At 27.0% G+C, this 20,211-nt stretch overlaps 1 protein-coding gene across 1 annotated transcript; it reads left to right on the top strand.

Annotated features, from left to right (window-relative positions):
• Nucleotides 1-1,720: 1,720 nt before the first annotated feature.
• Nucleotides 1,721-18,506, top strand: Phum_PHUM151650 (protein wingless precursor, putative; the record flags this gene model as incomplete). Its single annotated transcript, XM_002424746.1, has 3 exons — nucleotides 1,721-1,943; nucleotides 16,142-16,467; nucleotides 17,997-18,506. 3 exons carry the CDS (start codon nucleotides 1,721-1,723, stop codon nucleotides 18,504-18,506), a joined length of 1,059 nt encoding a protein of 352 aa, XP_002424791.1.
• Nucleotides 18,507-20,211: the final 1,705 nt, after the last annotated feature.

Below are 20,211 nucleotides of genomic sequence, written 5' to 3'. Positions count from 1 at the left end.
TAAATTGTAATTAATTTAATTTACGACAAAACATTTAAACAAATTGAATTTTTAATTTTTTTTCTCCTTTTTTTTGTTTATAAAAATTAACATTTTTTAAATGTTTAAACAATTAAATTAAACAAAAAAAAAAACTAAAAACTAAAACTAAAATGATTTGAATGCGTAATTATACCTTCTTTTTTTTTTCTTTTTGTTTAAAAAAAATTTTACGTCGAAATGTGTTATTATTTATTTATTACTTTATTGTTATTATTATTTAGTCTGTTACTTACTATTCTTTAATAAAATAAATTTTTATTTAGTAAATAATAACGATGATGATGATGATGATAATAATAATATTTAATCGATTCGCGAGGAAAAATGTTTTCTTTTTCCTTTTTTTTCTTTTTTTTTTTATAATCAATAAAAAAATAAAAAATTATGTACATAATTTAATCATTTATTGATTGATTCACTCGTGGGAAAAAAAAATTTTTTTATAAATAAAATAACCGATAATAATAATAATAAATTTTCAAACATAATAATAAAGCCTTAGCGTTACCTTTGTTTTAAATTTTTTTTTTATAAATTGCAATTTATATATTTTTATAATATATATAATATAAATATATAATTAGTGCGTGGCTAATATAAAACGCATGCAATTAAAATAATAATAATAATAATATTATTAACAAACACGTTTTATAAAAAAAAAAAAAAAATTTATATATATATTATCGTTATAACGTTTTACGCATTTCCGTTAATAAATCATGACGTCACGATAAAAAAAAAATTTATATATATATATAATATTTAAATTTCTTTTTATGAAAAATAAATTTTATTGCATTTTATTTATTTATTTATTTAAAAAAAAAATTATTTTTATTATATCGAATATCAATTAATGATAAGATAAAAAACTAATTAAATTTTCAATTTTATACCATAATAATGATCATAATGATAATGATAATAATAATATAAGTATAAAAATTTTTTTATAATTATGGTAATAAAATAAATATATATATATACGTAAGTAAAAGTTGATAAAAATAAAAACTTTCATTTCTTTTTTTTTTCGTATGTAATTATTATTATTATTATTATTAAAGTTTAAATTATTGCATTTGTGAGAGAGAGGCAAAGAGGAGAGAGAGAGAAAGAGAGAGAGAAAAAAAATTTCCGTTTTCATTTCCGGTTGGGAAAAAACGTTTTTCCCGATTGTTAAATAATAAAATTTTTTTTTAAACTTGAGAAAACATCATCATCATCATTATTATTATTATTATTATTATTATTATTATTATTATTTATGTTTTTTTTTGTTTTGTAAATGGATTTGAATCATTGATGATTTTAAAAAAGAATTTTTTTATTTAAATATTTGTCAATGATATAGAAAACTAAAACGTGAATCGTGTCGTGAAAGATTCATTTAAGAGCATTGTAAATATTTTCATACTTTTTTTTCTTTTTCAACGATTATTTGTTTTTTTTTTTTTGTTTTTCGTAAAGGAAAAAACAATCAGGGTGTTGGTGTTGGTGGTGGTGGCGATTGTTAGGGAGGAAGGTTAGGGAAAAAAGAAATTATTTGGGAGTGTCGGGCAAATTTTGAGAATTTCGTATCTTCCTTATCAATTATCGTGCGATTGTAATTTTGTTTTTTTTGTTTGTTTGTAGGGGCATTGCAAAAGCTGGTGAACCAAATAATTTAATACCCATGTCACCAGGTGTATTATCAATGGATCCATCGGTTCATCAAACATTAAGACGTAAACAAAGACGATTAGCTCGAGAAAATCCAGGAGTTCTTGTTGCCGTTGCAAAAGGTGCTAATCAAGCGATATTAGAATGTCAATATCAATTCAGAGATAGAAGATGGAATTGTTCGACGAGGAATTTTTTAAGAGGGAAAAATCTTTTTGGAAAAATCGTCGATAGAGGTAAGGATTATTTATTTATTTAACTCTTTAAAATTTAAAATTTAAAAATCACGTGATTATTAACAACAAAAACGTTTACCACAAAAACCCCCACATTTTTCTCCGTCGTTCGTTAATAAAAAAAAAAAAAAATAGTTTCTTTACATATTTACAAATCATCGACAACATAATCATTCTATTAAATAATAATAATAATAATAATAATGATAATAATTAAAATATTTAAAAGTATTAAAATAAATATATATGTATATAATCGCATTTTTAATAACTACAAAGTATTAAAAAAAAAATTTTTTTCATCATCATCATCATCATCATCTTACAAATATATCTATACGCGATAGTCATCATTATATTATATTAATATTATTATTATGTCACGCCGTCTAAGCTATAAACAATAGTATTTTATTAATAAAAAGAAGAGGGGAAAGAATTTATTATTAACAAATAAAAAAAAACTAGAAATAAAAGAAAGATTAGCATAAATTTTTCTTTTTCTTTTTTAAAAAAAGTTATTTTCTTAATTAACCGTTTAAAAAAAAAAAATTTTTATTTTATTTTATTTTCATTAAATATATAATTTAATACTATAATAAATTAAATAATATGACAATCGAATTTAATATAATAATATAATATACGACTTTAATAGTTTAGTTAAATCCGGCCCTGTTTACACACACATACGAATCGTTTGTTATCAACCCAAATATTATCAAATACTTTTTACAATATATATATATTATATATTATATATTTTGATAAGAATATAAAAAACAAACGACAAATTATTCTCCAGTAAATGCGTTTGTTCCATTAAAAAATTATTCCAGTGATGATAAGTAGAAGAAAATTATGAATTTAAATGAAAATTTTCCAGTAGGGAGAAATTCGTTTTTGATTTTTTTTCTTCCCTCCCCCCCTTTAATAAAATTATAAAAATAGCCTTATTAAATACCTATCTCCCCGGGATTTTTCACTATAATAATAATGATAATTAACAATAATAATAATAATAATAATAGTGAATAAGTTGAAAAAAAGAAACGAAAAAAGAAATTTCCTTTTTTTTTTAAATTTATTATTACCGATAATATTTATTTTTCTGACCGATTATTATTATTATCATCATGACGGATTTTGTAAAAAAAACATTATTATTATTATTATTTTCATACACGGTTGCCATAATTGACATTAAATAAAAATTTAAAAATAAAAAAAAAAACATTGAAAATGATTTTTTTTTTTTTTTTTAATCAAGTGAATGATGATTGAAAATAAGATTAAAATTACGTCTAATTAATTAAATTCATTTAATATGTTTTTATTATTATTATTATTTTTGTACTACCTGAACAGGTTTGAAACGTTGTCTAACATATAGGATTTGATTTTAATAATAATAATAATAATAATAAGTTTTTTTTTTTTAATGTTCCTTAGATTTTAATCCTTCGAAACCTTTTTTTTTCTGTTCTGGCAGAAAGTTTAAAATGATAAGTTAAATTATATATATTTAAAGGTCATGAAAAGGTCAAGATTATTTTTAACTTAATTAAATTTCTTTTTTTTTTTGTATGTACATGCGAGGTTTTTTATAATTAATCCAAGTGAAATTTTTTTAAAATTATTTTTCAATCGCATTAATAATATTAATAATAATAATCAATAAAAAATTTTAAAAATAATCGTTTGGACGTAAAAACAAAATGGCGGAATTTTCTCTTTCTCTCTCTCTCTCGTCGATAAAATAAATAAATAAAATTTTTTTTGTTTACGTAATTAAAATGTAATAAAATTACGATATTTATAAACTTTTTCCGATCGATAAAAGCAATTTTTTAACGTGAATTTTCTTTTTTTAATTTTAACAAGAGAAATAATAATAATAATGATGATGATAATAATGATTATTTGTCAAACGAAAATTTATTTTTAAATCGTATATTGAAAAAAAAAAAACAACGACAACAACAATAACAACAATTCTTTTAAAACTTGTTTTTTTTTTTTTTATAAAAAAAAAAAAATTCATCCCCTACCTAATTGCCAATGCTTTTTACCCCATAATGAATATCATTATTATTATTATCATTATTATACTTTTACGGTAAATAATAATAATAACAATAAGGTAATAACATCTGTCCTGTTTTTTTTTTTTTTGTATAAATTATAAACTAAAAACTCTCTCTCTCTCTCTCTCTATTGATTTCTCATCATCTGTCTATAAACTAAGGTGATGAAAGAGAAGGAAAATCAAAGAAGAATGTGTGTGTGTGAGAGAGAGAGAGAGAGAAAAGTACAAACATGTAACAAAAAAAAATCCCGTTTTTTACGTGTTAAAATTTTTTTTCTCTTTCCTTTTCCCTTCTTTCCTTCCTCCTCTTTCCCTTCTTCACGTTTTTTTCCTCGAAACCGAAGAGGATACAAAAATAAACGGAAAATTTTCCTTTTAATCGGAGGTCAAAAACGCGCGAGATTTAAAAAAATTTGATGTTGAGAAAAAAACTTTTGATTACGATTTAATGGCCGCCTTCAATCCATCAATAAAACAATTAGTTCATTCGACGATGATATTATTCAAAGATCATAATAATAATAATAGCACGTTTAATTTTTTAACATATCCATAATACATATATAAAATGATTCATTCATTCATTCATTCTAATTCGAGTTTAATAACGAGTTAAATGTAATAAAAAAAAAAAAATTAAAATTATTTAAAAACGAAGTTGATCGTGTTTGTGTGTGTGTGTGTGTGTGTGTAGGTTAAACCGTAGCAAATTAAGAATTTTTTTTTTTTTTTTTTGGAAAACTCTTAATTTTTTATTATCATTATTATTATTTTTTTTCTTTTTATAAATTGATTGAGGAAATTGTTTAAATGAATTTTAATCTCGGTGGTGGTGGCGGTGGTGCGCGTGCGTAAAAAGCGCAAATTTTTTTTTTTTTTGGTTTTTACTATCGAAAAACAAGTTTTATAAAAAAATTTTTTTTTCTTTCTTTTTCTTTCTTTCTTTCTTTTTTTCCCTCCTTTTTTTTTTCTCGTTCGCATGTTACGACGGTTTACAAAAATTCCTTCTCCAGCGGGTTTTTTTTTTTTTTTTTTTTAATAATAATTACGTTTTTTTTGTGAAACGGTTTTTTTTTGGAGAAAAAAAAAAAATTTATCTTCGTGTGCGGCAAAAACAAAAGAGGTGTGAGAGGTGACGGGAAATTTGTGTAAATTGTAGATTTACCTCCTTTCGTGGTCGGTTTTAATAATAATAATAATAATACCTGGACCCTGTCATTTACTGCTTCTAACATTTCGACCTTTTATTATTATTATTATTGTTTATTCGTCCGAAATTTTTTTTTTTTTATGTACGCCAAACAAAAAAAAAACAAAAAAAATTAAAAAAAAAAATTTTTTTTTTTTACTTTCCCTCCCCTCGCAATTCGAGGTATTAATTTTTATTTATGATAAAATTTTTTTAATTATTAATAAATTTATGTGGGTGTGCACGTGCGTTTACACGTGTAAAAAAAATTTTTACTCTCTGATTTTAATTTTAAATAAAAATTTTTATAATATAAAAGCGAGAGAATTTTTTAAACGGAAATGATTGTTTTTTTTTTTTTTTTTCTATAAAAAAAAAATTTTCAATCGTCGTCGTCTGCTTTATTAAGTAATTAAGTAATAATAATAATGATAAAATATAAAGCTACCGAACGCAATTATTATTATTATTATTTTCAAAAAAAAAATTAAAACAATTCGAAATAATGAAACGATTTTAAAACGATCGAAAACTTTTTTTTCAAAATTATACCATCATTTGTAGTGAATGAAAAAAAAAAAAACAATTATTATTATTATTATTATTATTATTATTATTATTATTATTATTAAACCGGATTATTATCATCTAATACGTGATTTACATTAAAAAAAAAAAAATGTAAAATGTCGGGCGTAAAAATAATATTATTTTGCATAGGCGAAACTAAAAAACGCAATTTTTTTACGACCAAATCTAATTTTTAATGCGAGAATCGCCTAAAAAAAAAAAATTCATCGCAATTACAAGTAAATCTTTCGAATCGAGTCGGATTATTATTATTATTATTATTATTATTATTATTATTATTATTATGGTCACTCTTAAACACGACAAGGCTCTTATTTGTCGGGGTTTTTAAGCATTTATCCCAGGTCTCTACCCGATTCCTTAGGGACAAATACTCGAATATCGGTGGTGCTATTTATAATATTTTCCGAAAAATGTGGGCCGTCCCACATAGTGCGATTTCCTGGATGGTTTCTTCTTTTAGGTTCTTCATAATCTTCTTTAAATTTCCTTTTATTGAATGTGGCATGGCTCCCAATGCTCCCACAATGACCGGAATCGTTTCAGTTTTTGTTCCCCACATCCTGGTTATTTCAATTTCCAAATTTCTGTATTTCAGCCTTTTGTCTGCTTCTTTGGCTGTGGTGTTTTTTTCTGCCGGCACGGATACCTCAATTAACTTACACCATTTTTCCCCATTATGCCTGAGTATGATATCCGGTTTGTTAGCTGGCACAGTTCTATCAGTGTGGATTTGTTGATCATATAGAACTGTGCATGGACCTACTGTCGTAACCGGGCTTGGAATGTGGTTGTACCACTCCTTGGGTAATCCATCCATTCCATATTCTCGGCATATACTCCAATGGAGATATTGACATATTTTATTGTGCCTTTCTAAATATTCATGTTTTGCCAGTATCGGACAACCGGAAATTAAATGATCGATGGTTTCCGATTGAGATTGGCAAATTCGGCACTTGTCATCTTGGCGGACTTTGAGAATTACTTTTTCATAGTTATGGGTCCGCAATGCCTGATCTTGAGCCGCTGTAATAAACGCTTCTGTTTCAATTTTAAGTTTTCCACGCCGTAGCCAATTGTGCGTGCTCTTCTTATTAATATCTTCGGCATTTATTCTTTTTAGGTATTGCCCATGTAATTTTTTCTGTTCCCATTTGCCTATTAATTTCTTCTGAGATTGGGCTTTGCTATTATAAGTTGCAAGTTGCCCTTCTTCCATTATCTCATTTTCTTTATTTTCTTGGACGATTTGTTTTGCCCTTTTCAGAACTCCTTTTTTTGTAGTTTTTTCTTCTGCATGTATAACTTGGGCTAAAATAGGGTCCTCTTGATGGGATTCTATGTATTTTCCCATTCCAATAATGGCATTCTGGTGTGCCGCTTCTATTTGTCTTAATCCTCTTCCTCCATCTTTCCTGCTGACGTACAATCTATCCACATCAGCCTTTGGATGTAACGCACCATTCATGGTTAATATTTTTCTTGTCCTTCTATCTAGGTGCGTGATTTCTTCTTTCGTCCAGTCTACGAGGCCAAAACTATATTCTATTACAGGAACTGCTAATGTGCCGACGGCGGTTATCTTATTTCTTCCATTCAGTTCCGACTGTAATATAAGCCTCAATCTTTTAAAATATTCTCTCTTCAATCGAGGTTTAATTTCCTTGTTGGCTATCCCAAAATTTTCTTCAATCCCCAGATATTTGTATGATGATCCAGGGTCCAATTCTTTAATAAGTTCTTCTTCGGAGTCTTCTATATTTTGCTTTTGTTTTAACTTTCCTCTGACAATATTAACTTTTGCACATTTTTCCAGACCAAATTTCATGTTGATGTCAGAGGAAAAGGTTTGAACCGTCCGTAACATTTTATTTAACTCCTCTTCATTTTTGGCATAAAGTTTTAAGTCATCCATGTATAACATATGGGTGATTTTCCTGCCTCCCGGTACCAACTGATATCCTTGATCCTTGATATTAAGCTGTCTGGATAGAGGAATTAAAGACATGCAAAATAAAAGTGGCGACAATGAATCTCCCTGAAAAATCCCTCTTTTTATAAATATTTTTCTAGAAGAGTATTTTTGCACTTCCAGCTGGGTGCACCAATTTTTCATACTCTTCTCGCAGAACGCTGTAATATTAGGGTCTACTTTATATATTTTCAATGCCTCAATAATCCATTCGTGAGGCACACTATCAAAGGCCTTTTGATAGTCAATCCATGCCATGCTTAAATTCTTCCTCTTTTGTTTTGCACTGGCCATGATCAATTTATTTATTAATAAAACCTCCTTGCAGCCGTAAGACCCTTTTCTACATCCATATTGTTCAGGAGGAAAAATGTTATTTTTTCTTAAATGCCCATAAATCTTTTCAGCAATAATAGCTGTTATTATTTTATACATTGTGGGCAAACAGGTAATTGGCCGAAAATCTTTCGGTTCCATAGCTCCTGATTTTTTTGGCAGCAAATACGTTTTTCCTGTGGTTATCCATTCTGGCATTTCTTGCCGTCCCATTATTAATTTATTTATGGATACCAGTAAATACTTATGGGTACTTGTAAAATTCTTAATCCAAAAATTTTGTACCCTATCTAATCCGGGACTTTTATTATTATTATTATTATTATTATTATTATTATTATTTTAAATTCATTTTGAATTAAACCGGGATAAAAGAGAGAAAGAAAGAAAGAAAGAAAGAGAGAGAAAGAATGAAGAAATGATTCCTTTTTTATTTGAAAAATAAATCGGAAACGAACGGTTTTTTTATTTTCATTTTGATTTAAAAAAAAAAAAAAAATTAAATCATCATCCCCCCGCCCCCACCCTCGACACTAAGGGGGTTGTAAATAAATAATATTTCAACCCCTTACGCACATAAAAATTATTTAAAACAAAATTTTAATGCCCAAAAGTAACAACACATTGACTCTAAGAGTGAGCATAAAACTCATCATTGACTTTTTTTTTGTTTTAAATATTATCATTATTATCTCTTATCGTAGAGTTATAAAATAAAATTTATACAAATAATCAATTTATCTATCGTGGCATTAGATAATAATTTTTTTTATTTTAACAGAGAAAAAAAAAAATTTCTAAAAAAAAAAAGAAAAAATTGTTTGACATCGTTTCGATCGACCGCATCGTGATAATTATTTAAGTTCACATAATTGTATTTACTTACCTATTTATTATTATTATTATTATTATTCTCCTTTTATCTGTATACAAATATTAAAATATTATTACACAAGATTTAAAACACACAAAAACCAAAACAAAAAAAAAACACGGAGGCCGCAGAAAAAAAAAAAAAAGAAAAAATCTCTAACGATAAAATGTTATGCGACGTTAACGTTGAAAATTATAAATAAACAAACAAAAATCTCGAAGGTCGCGAATTTAGTGAATTTCATCGGCTACTGTACTTCCGTTAAAAGGAAAACAAAAGAAAAATTTTTTATATCCTGACGTGGACGTTGACATTTATTCCGCGAAAACGTGGCGAAAGAAAATTTGTTGCAACGATGCCAATTTTCTCATAATTATAAAAACAAATATTTTTTATTTGATTTACGTAAAATTTTTCCTCCTGTTTTTTCTTAATTTTTTTTTTTTTATTTTAAATAAAGAAAAAAAATGATGATGATGATGATGATGATGATGATGATAATGATAATAAAACGATTCTAAAAAAAAAAAAAAATTGTGCGAGTTAGAAAAAAATAAATGATTGGAAGAAAAAAAGTTGTGTGAAGATCTTCTTGTAGAATTTTTTTTTACGGCAAACTCAATCAGATTCATTCGACACAGATATGAAAAAAAAAAAAAAAATTAAAAAGAGAGAGAGAGAAGGGTAAAAAAAAAAAAGATTCCGAGAGAGTTGCATTCATAGAATATAAAAAAAAAAAATATACACACACACAAAGGCCGGAGGCTGGAATGAAGGCAGCATGCGTTAATCAACATTCTCAAATTGATTACCGTAAGGTAAACCCTGTGTTTATGGTGCAGTCGAGCACCAGGCTAATCAAGACATTATCTAACCAAGGTAACTTATCTCTTTGAAATCAAGAAGTATCGTTATTATATTTAAACTTAATATTATTCCCTAACTTTTTATTTATCTTTTTCTTTCTCTTTTTTTTAAATTCTTTTTTTTTATTGTGTGTGTGTGTGTGTGTCCAACCCCCTCGCCACTTCTCTTATTACCTCTCTCTCTCTCTACGAAGCCGGCATTTTAAATTACAGATGTGAAATACATTATTGAAAAATTAAGGTACACGATCGACACCCTTCACCTGAAAAATATTAATTTCATTTCACTTTTTTTTTTTTTTTTTATTATTACGTTTTTAAAAGAAACTCTTTTGATGAACTTGTAAGCTTTTCTATCTCTCTATCTTTTCATCTTTTGATGATGATTTCATGGGAACATCGTACGTCTCAACTCGTATTTTTTTTTTTTTGCATGAGTTAATTGATTGTTTCGTTTTTTTATTCTATTGTTTAAAATTTGTCATTCTCTCTCTCTCTCTCTCTCTCTCTCTCTCTCTCAAGGAAGTATCAATTTTTTATTAACCTTCTTTAGAGGGTAGTGGAGTAGGAGTAGGTAGAGAGAGGCCTTGGAAATCTTTTATACGTCATCATTATGTGATTCACACACACAGTTTAATCCGGATATGCGGTTTTTTCCATTTTTTTTTTTTTTTATTCTTTTTCTTCTTGCGATTTACCTTGTGTTGTCGATTGTTTGTTCGAATACAAACAAATGAATTAAAAAAAACAAAAGTTTAAAAAAAAAATCTTTGATTATATCGTCAAAGTCAGAGAAAGAGAGAGTCGCACCTTAAATTTTTTTTTTATATAATGGTTAATGAATTCGCAAAAAAAAAATTAAAATAAAAACCTGAGTAATTCAGGTTTTATATTATTCTCAGGCACGTTTCTATAGAAAAAAGAAGAAGAAGAAAAAAAAAACATAAAAAACATTTAAAAAAAAAAGGATTTTCTCTCTCTCGCACACGCACACAAAAGCTATCAGAATTTTTTTTTTTTTTCTGTTTTTTTTTGTTAAATGAAATCGCCATTTTTTTTTTTGGTGTATAAAACAATGTAGACTGTGTAACACTATATAATGATTTACCGCGAGTAATAAAATTAACGTAATAAAAAAAAAAAACAACAAATGAGTGATTCTGGTTTGTTTTCAAATAAAAATAAAAAAACTTAAATAGTAGCCATTAGTAGACTGATATGTGACGTAAAAATTTGTTTAGTGAGTATAATAAAATAATTTTTATTTCAATCTATTGACCCGATTATATTTTGAATATCTAATTTGTTAAATAGAATAGAAAACAAGTCGTTTTCAGGGTTGTCCAGTACTTTTCCTTTTTTTTTTTTTTCATAAAAGCAGACGACGATAGCGACAAAGACAACGACAACTTTGTTCTCCTACTTATGATTTTTTTACTTTTCTTTTTTTTTTTTTTTAAAAAAATTTTACGATGATAAATTTAATTAATAACGGTTTTTCATTAAACGTAATTATAAAATTTAATAATAATAATAATAATAATAATAGTAATATTGAGTCGGGCGTTAAAAAATTCCAACCGTTAAAATAAAAAATTAAAATTTTTTTTTTTTAAAAAGTTTTTTATAAACCTCTCTATAATTTTGCATAACGATTTCATTTATTTATTATCATTATTATTATTATTAGTATTATTAGTACTTTTTAGCAAAAAAAAAGTAAAATGAGGGTAATTTAACAAAAAAGAAAAAGAAAAAAAAGAAAAAGGAAGAAAAGAAGAAAGACCACCTTCTAATGTCATACTTATATGTATACGTATACGTGTTTTCATTATATTTTGTTTATGAAAAGGTGAAAGACATTTGACATTTTTGTTTAAAAAATAAAATAAAGAAGAAAGAGAGAGAGAGAGAGAGAAAAGAAACAAACAGATACACACAAAAGTTAATAATGTATAAAAAAAAAAAAGAAAGAAAAAAGGGAAAAAAAAAAAAAATAATAATGCTAAGGAGCCCCGCGGGAGGCTTGTCGCCACCACATTAACTTTTGAATGATCACTGCCACCTGAACCCCCATGTTACACTATTTATAAATAATCGCAAAAGGTGTTCCTATTCTAAAACAGGACAGGGTGAAAAAAAAAAAAAAAAATTCTTTTACTAATAATACGATTGTCAATGGTAAAAAAGGAATGAATAGATGAAGAAGGGATGAAAGGAAAAGAGGAAGAGAGAGGGGGGAAAGGTGATGAAAAAAAAAAAGATTTACGATTTTTAGTAAAAAAAAAAAAAAAAACAAAATCTAAATTAAGTATCGTTCAATAAAAAAAAAAAAAATTTCCCAATTGAGTAATAAATTTGTTTGATAAGTTTTTTCTTTTTTTTTGCCCTTCCTTCTTCTGAACACTTCTCTGTTTGTTGTTTGTTGTTTGCCTTATGACAAGGTGTGCCCATTTGACGACCTTTTTAACTTCCCTAATGGTGACAAACTTAAAGAAAAAAGTTTTTTTTTTTTTTTTTTTTTTTTAATTGATGATTAGTGGTAGACCCCACACAAATCTCATCTTCTTCTTTTTTTTTACTTAATTTGTTGATAATTTTAACAACAACAACATTTCTCCAGTAGAAAGAAAAAAAATGATTGTTGGAATTTGAACAATAAAAATAATAATAATAATAATAAAATTTTTGTTTAACTAATGACACCACGGTAACTCTTATTATTTTTGTGTTATGTTCTATGACATCAAAAAAAAAATTTCCCGATGACGAATTAATAAAAAACGTGTATGAATGAATTAATGATTGATTGATTGATCGAATGAAACGTTTCATCATAAAATAAATTTTTTTTTTTAACAAACGTAAAATAATAATAATAATAATTCGTCATGTTTTTTTATCGATGATGACATTCGAAAATTTTTTTTTCCTTCTTCTTCTTCGTTTGTTTCATATTTTTTTTTTGTGTGCAATTATAAAGATTTAGTTTTTGAAAAATGATTGTTATGACCTTAAAATAAAATTTGCACTATAATTAACTATAAAACTATAAATTTATTAAATTCATTTTAATTCCCGCCATGATGTAAAAACATTATGACGTCATCAAAATCCGCGATACAAACGTATAAAATGGTTGCATGTTGTTTTACGTTAATTAATAACGATACTCGTTATCGATAATTATCGAAAATAAAAAAATTGATGACGATGTAAATTTTTACAGTGGCAGCAGACAAACGTGTAGAAATTTGTAATAATAATAAGGGCCGTTTAAAAATTTAAAAAAAAGTTTAACGATTTGCATTTTCAAATATTTTTTTGCGTTAAAAAAAATTCCAAAAAAAAAAAAAATGTCGTTATTGTCGTTATTGTTGTCGTTGTTGTTATCGTTATTGTCGTTGTTGTTGTTTTTGTTGTTGTTGTTGTTGTTGTGTGTTACAATAAAAAATGAAACGACATTGAAAATGATGAAATAATTAATGATGACAAGTTTTGTAAATTTAAACAGTAGAAAAATTCACTCACCCTCCTCCACCATTAAAGTGCTACTACCACCAAAAAAGTCTCCTAACGGTTTTATTTAACAAAACAAAGTACCTGAAATTTAAGGTTTTTTATTATTATCATTATTATTCATTTAAATACGCATTAGTTAAAGAAAAAGAAAAAAAAAGAAAATGTATTCACGGGGAGTTATTAACATTTAGCGGTTATATATTTACAATTTGTTTCGTTTGTCACGTCATTTTTCTTTGCATAATTAACAAAAAATTTTCACAAAAAAAAAAGAAAAATAAAAAAGAAAAAAAAATCAGAAGTTAATTTTTGCTTTCACTGTATGTCCTGAAAGGCCCACACCTGGCGCCCCCCTGCTGAGTCATTGCCCTTTTATAACATTGGCTCCATCCAACAAGAGTGATGAAGGATCATCTTCGCCGCGGGGCCTCCCTTCAAAACGTTGTAAACAGGTAACCCCCGAGAGGTGTTGAGAAAATTTTAAAAAAAATTGATATCTTTACTTTTCTTATTATCATATTCGGAGACACCATTTTATGTCGGTATACACTTCTTTTTTCTCTTCCAGGTTCATCATACACTTGATCCCCCTTCTCCCCCCTCCCTCTCCCCCTCCTCCTTCGGGACAAAGTTTCGGTATTTCTTTGATCTTTATTTTACCTCCGTCACTTTCTACAATCCTTTCTTTATTTTTTGTTTTCCGTATCCCTTGAAAAAAATTTTTCCCCCCAAATAATTCCTTACGATATCTCCCCGAAATTTTAAATATGGCGATTTGGAAAATTTTTCATTTAAAAAAAAAATATTTAAAACTAAATAAGCAATTATTTGTAGTCCCAGACCACCATTCTTAAACGAAAAAAAATTGGGAAAAATTTTTTTCAAGCCCGAAGGAAATTTATTTTTTACATATAATAAATGCACTAATACCAACATAACAGCAATAAATATTTTAAAAAAAAAAATTATCCAACGTAAAAAAAATTCTAATTTATCAATATGATTGCATATATTTAAAACTTTTTTTTTCCGCTTAAGGGGGCCATTTTGATGACCTTGAAAATCACCTTTTTTACATATAAGTATAAAAATATACGACGACGAATTTATTTCCGTTTGTTGTGGTCTTTATCGTTATTTCTTTAAAACCTTTTCGGATATTTTTTTAACATCATCATCATCATTATTTAAATAATAAAAAATAAATAAATTCGTTTATGGTTTGTTATTAATAAAAAAAAGATTTCGAATTAATAACTTTATTTAACGACTCGTTAATGGTGATTGAATCATCATAATAATATCTATAATTCATACTCGTTTGTCGCACAATATTTAAAACAATTTTACGATCTTTTATTTCCTTTTTTTATTTAAAAAAAAAAAAAAATTTCCCGCTTTTTTTTTATTGTTTTTCAATTAAAATTATTTTTACATAAAACTTATATATACGATAATAATAAATTTTATGAGAGAGTAATAAATTTTAAAAAAAATGAAAGTTTTGAAAACAAAAGAAAAGAGCGTACAACCGGTTTGTTTACAAATATGGCGGGTGGAAAATTTAAATTTTCATACGGGCAACAAGACGAAAAATAAATTTTTAAATTGAAAATTAACATCGTTGTACTTTTTCATTGTTTTACGTTTTGTTATGTCATTTTTAAAAAAAAAATTCGATCGGGTTTAAAAATAATAATAATAATAATAAAATGTGGGCGAATGAAGAAACGGTTAAATAAAAAAAAAATACCTAAGTAATGGAGAGTATCAAGAGGGAGAGAGAGAGAGAGAAAGGAAAGAGATTGGAATCTCTGAAAGAAGACAAATGGCGACGCGAGGAAGAAGCTTTAAAAAACTGTCTTCTTTCAACCGAGTGATGATGAGTTATAGATATTGTGTGTTCTTACAAAATCCTCCCCCCTTACCCCCCTTTTCACCTCCCCTCCCACTTCCTTCCTCTTCCCTTTCCGGGTCGTAAGGCCCCCGATAATTACATCATCGAAGAATGATACCCGAACCTCTTGATATAAAACTAAACGTATATATATAAATGGATTGAAATTCGTGGCACGAACAAGTTTTTCTTACGTTTCAAATGCCCCGATGAATATTTATTATTATTTTTTTTACACTCACCATTACCATTATTTTATTTAAAATAAAAAAAAAAAAACTTCGGACATCGTGCCTTTAAAAACAATTTTTCCACGCCATCTTTTTTTTTTGTTTTCCAGCGAGCAAAAAAAAAATAATAATAATAAGTTTTTCTTTCTATCATATCGGATCGTTTTCGTTTAATATTCGCGTTTTTTTTATTTATTTACAAATGTTTTTCTAATGCCACGATCATTATTAAAAATACCAGCTGAAAATAAATAATTTTTACAAAAAAAAAAAAAAAATATTAACGATTTAAATTACCTGAGATTTCACAATGTGGGGGGAAACGTTTATGTTAAACCGGAAGTTCTTTGGAAAGAATTCAAAAAAAAAACATTTAGACATATAATCGAGGGAAATCTCGGTCGGGAGTCTCGTGTAATTAATTTAACATATGAATTTATCGTTACTGGCATATACTATTTCATTATCCTTTTTTTCAATTTAACAAAAGAACCGAAACCTTTTTTTTTTTTCGTAACAAACGTATCTTTTTTTTGGGGGGGAGAAGGGGGAGAGGGGAGAGGGAACGAAAAAATTTTTTTTTTAAACGGTTTTCCCTATAAATTTTTTTTTTTTTTTTTTAATTTCAGGATGTCGAGAAACGGCATTCATATATGCAATAACAAGCGCGGCAGTTACACACGCTGTCGCGAGAGCCTGCAGCGAAGGTGCCATAAAATCATGTACTTGCGATTACAGTCATCAGGGTCGAGGACCGTTACCGACAAGGATAGCACATCATCAAGCTCGAGGTCCTACGAATACTCTGCCGGGAGTTAGGGATTGGGAATGGGGAGGTTGTTCCGATAACATAGGATTCGGTTTTAAATTTTCTAGAGCGTTTGTAGACACCGGAGAAAAGGGAAGAAATTTAAGAGAGAAGATGAATCTTCACAACAATGAAGCTGGAAGAGTGGTGAGTTATTTTCTTTGTCTGTATTCTTACAAAAAAATTTTTTTTTTTTTTAATTATGACAACGCAGCATATAAAATGATTACGGAAGCTCTCAAGTGTTTACACACACACACAGAAAAATTTTTTTTATAAGTGTGAACGATGAGGAAATCAAAAAACAAAACAAAAACTTTTTTTTTTTCTTTTAACACTCTGTATACACACTTTCTAACACTTAAAAAAAAAAAACTATGACAAACTAATGGAAGCTAATTCGATAAAAAAACATTTTTTTTTTAAAAAAAAAACTTTTTCGATTGTTGGTATATCCATGTCAAAATTATTTCGTATAAAAAAAAAAAAAAAATAATCCTGCGGTAGGTGGGCCCCCCCAAATTCATAAATTTCATCGCGACAATTGACAGCTTCTCCTTTTTTTTTTTTTCTTTTAAATTTATTTTCTTTTTAGTTGAGGAACCAGAGGGTTTAAAAATTCTTCTTCTTCTTTATCGTCCGAACCGACCCGAAATTTTTTTTATTTAATTCTAATCATTAAATATTTATTTTTTTTCTAATTAATAAATTTTATTTTTAGTTAAACATAATCACGCGATATTAATTACAAATGGCGGACGAAAATAAATTTTTTTTTTTCTTCTGTGTGTGTATATAATTAAAAGAAGAGAGGGAGAGAAACAGAAAATTTAAAATTCCATTGTTTGATTTTCTCTCTGTCTTATTTAAAGTCAAAATTTGAGTTTTTTGTCACATTTCATACCATTTATTCAATTCCATTGATGTTCAATCCTTTTTTAAACATTTATAAAAGCCCCCAAAAAAATAACTATATAGAAAATTTTTAACTCCTTCTCCAAAAAAAAAAAAAAAAAATAAAGGAAAGTGACAGGTAGAAATCGAATAATATCTTTGACATCTTATCCAACACGTCGACAACAACAACTTATTTTTTAAACAGTATAGAAAAAAAAAAAAAATGTAGAACGCCCTTAATAATTTTCTTTCTTTCTCTCTTTCTCCCTCCCCCTCTTCCCCCCCCCAGTTCATTTAAAATCAACTTGAGTGTCAAAATTTTAGACGATATTTATAATTGATCTCAAGGACAGGCACTCGAAAAAAAAAAAAAAAAAAAGGAACGAGGTAGAGAGAAATAATATTATAAAGAAAACTTGTTCGACATGACTTATTAATGGCCATGTTCAGTCGCGTGATGATTCTACTTTGGCACATTCGATGACCACCCATTCACGTGCCTTTGTTACGCGTGGGAGATCTTCCATCGTTGACTTGACCCCCCCTCCCCATCTCCCCCGCGTACTCGTGAGACTCTTGAAAACCCGAAAATAATAACAACACTACTAACAGCAAGAAGTATTTTAAATAAATATCTGATACCTTAAAGTATCTAATCAAGACAAAAAAATTATTATAATATTTTAGCGTAATTTAATACGCCGACCATTTTTTTTTTAAACCCGTACGTCGTCGTCATTATTATCATTATTATTATTTTGTTTTTTTTTTATTTCCAGCATGTATCGATGGGCATGAGACAAGAATGCAAATGTCACGGTATGTCAGGGTCTTGTACAGTTAAAACTTGTTGGATGAGGCTACCCACTTTTCGTGAAATAGGAGATAGTTTAAAAGACAGATTCGACGGAGCATCAAGAGTCATGTTGAGCAATGCCGGAAGTATGAGATCATTGAATTCCGGTAGGAAAAAACGTAACAAATACAATTTACAATTGAAACCCTACGATCCGGATCACAAACCGCCGGGCACGAAAGATTTGGTTTATTTGGATCCCTCACCTGATTTTTGCGAAAGGAATCCCAAATTGGGGATACAGGGAACTCACGGTCGTCAGTGTAACGATACGAGCATAGGAGTCGATGGATGCGATTTAATGTGTTGCGGTAGGGGTCACAAAACCCAAGAAATGATGGTCACCGAAAGGTGTAGATGTACTTTTCATTGGTGTTGCGAAGTGAAGTGTGATTACTGCAGGACAAAGAAAACCGTTCATACATGTTTGTAATACTAATACCTTTCGTTAATTCCGAAAAAACCCCGTAACAAAAAAAAAAAAACCAACTACCGAAAAATAATAATAATAATAATAATAATAATAATGATAATAAATAAATAAACTTTGTAAATTCCTTTGGCAAACATTTCATTGGCTAATATTTACTCTTTTCGATAAAAAGATTTCCTTTTTTTTTTTTTTAATTCTATTATGTTGTTCACTTTTTAAACATTTTCTTTTGTAAACTTCCGCTAAAAAATATTTATTTACCAATTTTATTATTATTATTATCTTCTTTTTTTTCTCTTTCTCTCTCTCTCTTACTCTTTTCCAATAAATAATAATAATAATAATAATAAATAAATCAATAAATAAATTCCATCAATCATTCCAAATTAATCGAAAGATAAAAAATAAAATAATAAATTATTTATATTAATATGACGATAATGATAATAATAATTAAACTCGCGGAACGTTGTTATTATTATTATTATTATTTTTTCTTATGTGTGTGTGTGCGTGTATGTAATATAATTTTATGTACGTAATGGCAATATCATTATTAATTTGAATTCAAAGACTGATGATATTATTTATTACTTAATTTAATACTACAATTATATAAATTTATATATATATATATATATAAATATAAAAAATAAACATTTTTTTAAAACTTTTGTAAGCGTTGTATATATATAAAAAAAAAATATTTAAACGATAAGGATGATGATAATGATAATGATAATAATAATAGTAGTTTAATAATATTAATTAATGAATAAAATAAAATATCGATTATAAGTTATGATACTTGTATATATATTATATGAAATACAATCGAATATAATTTATTTATGTATTTATTTATTTTCCTTTATTTTTTTATTAATAAATAAAAAGTTAGAAAGGTTTTTTTAACGTACCTTCACCGGAAATTAATTAAAATTAATTAACTAAAAACGACCGGAAGTTTGTTTATTTTCGGGAATGAAGTAAGGAGATGTTACGCCGCGAGTTTAAAAAATCGTCTTAACGTAAATAAACGAAAAAAATTTTTTTTTTGGGGAGCGATATGTGAAAATTCTAGAAAACGAGTTACGAGAAAAAACCGGAAATGGTAGAAAATATTATTGTGGGTGGGCGGTAGCGGTGGGGTATCGTTAAAAAAAACCTTTTATCACAGCAAGTGGTAAACGTGAGTGAGTATTATTATTATTTTTTTTTTCGCTCATGTAAATATTTTCTTTTCGAGACAATCAACAACAACAACAACAACAACCACATGATACCAACTTGTAAAAGAAAAAAAAAAAAATAATGAAAAATTTCATCATCTCTTAAACGTAAATTTTTATTTTTTTTTTCATTTCGTTTTCGATCGTCCATCTTTTTTTTTTTTTTTTATCCCCGGAGTTAATATTAAGTGAAACACATATTTTTTAAAATCTTATGTTGTTGTTGTTGTTAATACAGGACATGACTTTTTAATTATTTTTCAATAGCAGACTACACAAAGAATATAATAATAATAATAATAATATAAGGCCACCCACCTGAATTTTCAACGTCATCATCATCATCATCGTGATCGATTTGAAAAATTAATTCAAAATGTTGGAAATGGTGTCACGTCTAAATGTTGTTATATTTAATCGATTTTATATTTTTATTTGTATATATATATATATATATATATATACGTTTGTTT

The sequence above is a fragment of the Pediculus humanus genome, genomic scaffold (assembly GCF_000006295.1).
Source record: "Pediculus humanus corporis 1103172107496 genomic scaffold, whole genome shotgun sequence".
NCBI lineage: Eukaryota > Metazoa > Arthropoda > Insecta > Psocodea > Pediculidae > Pediculus > Pediculus humanus.
The sequence above is the reverse complement of the archived record's forward strand: the minus strand, read 5'-3'. Positions and strand labels throughout refer to the sequence as shown.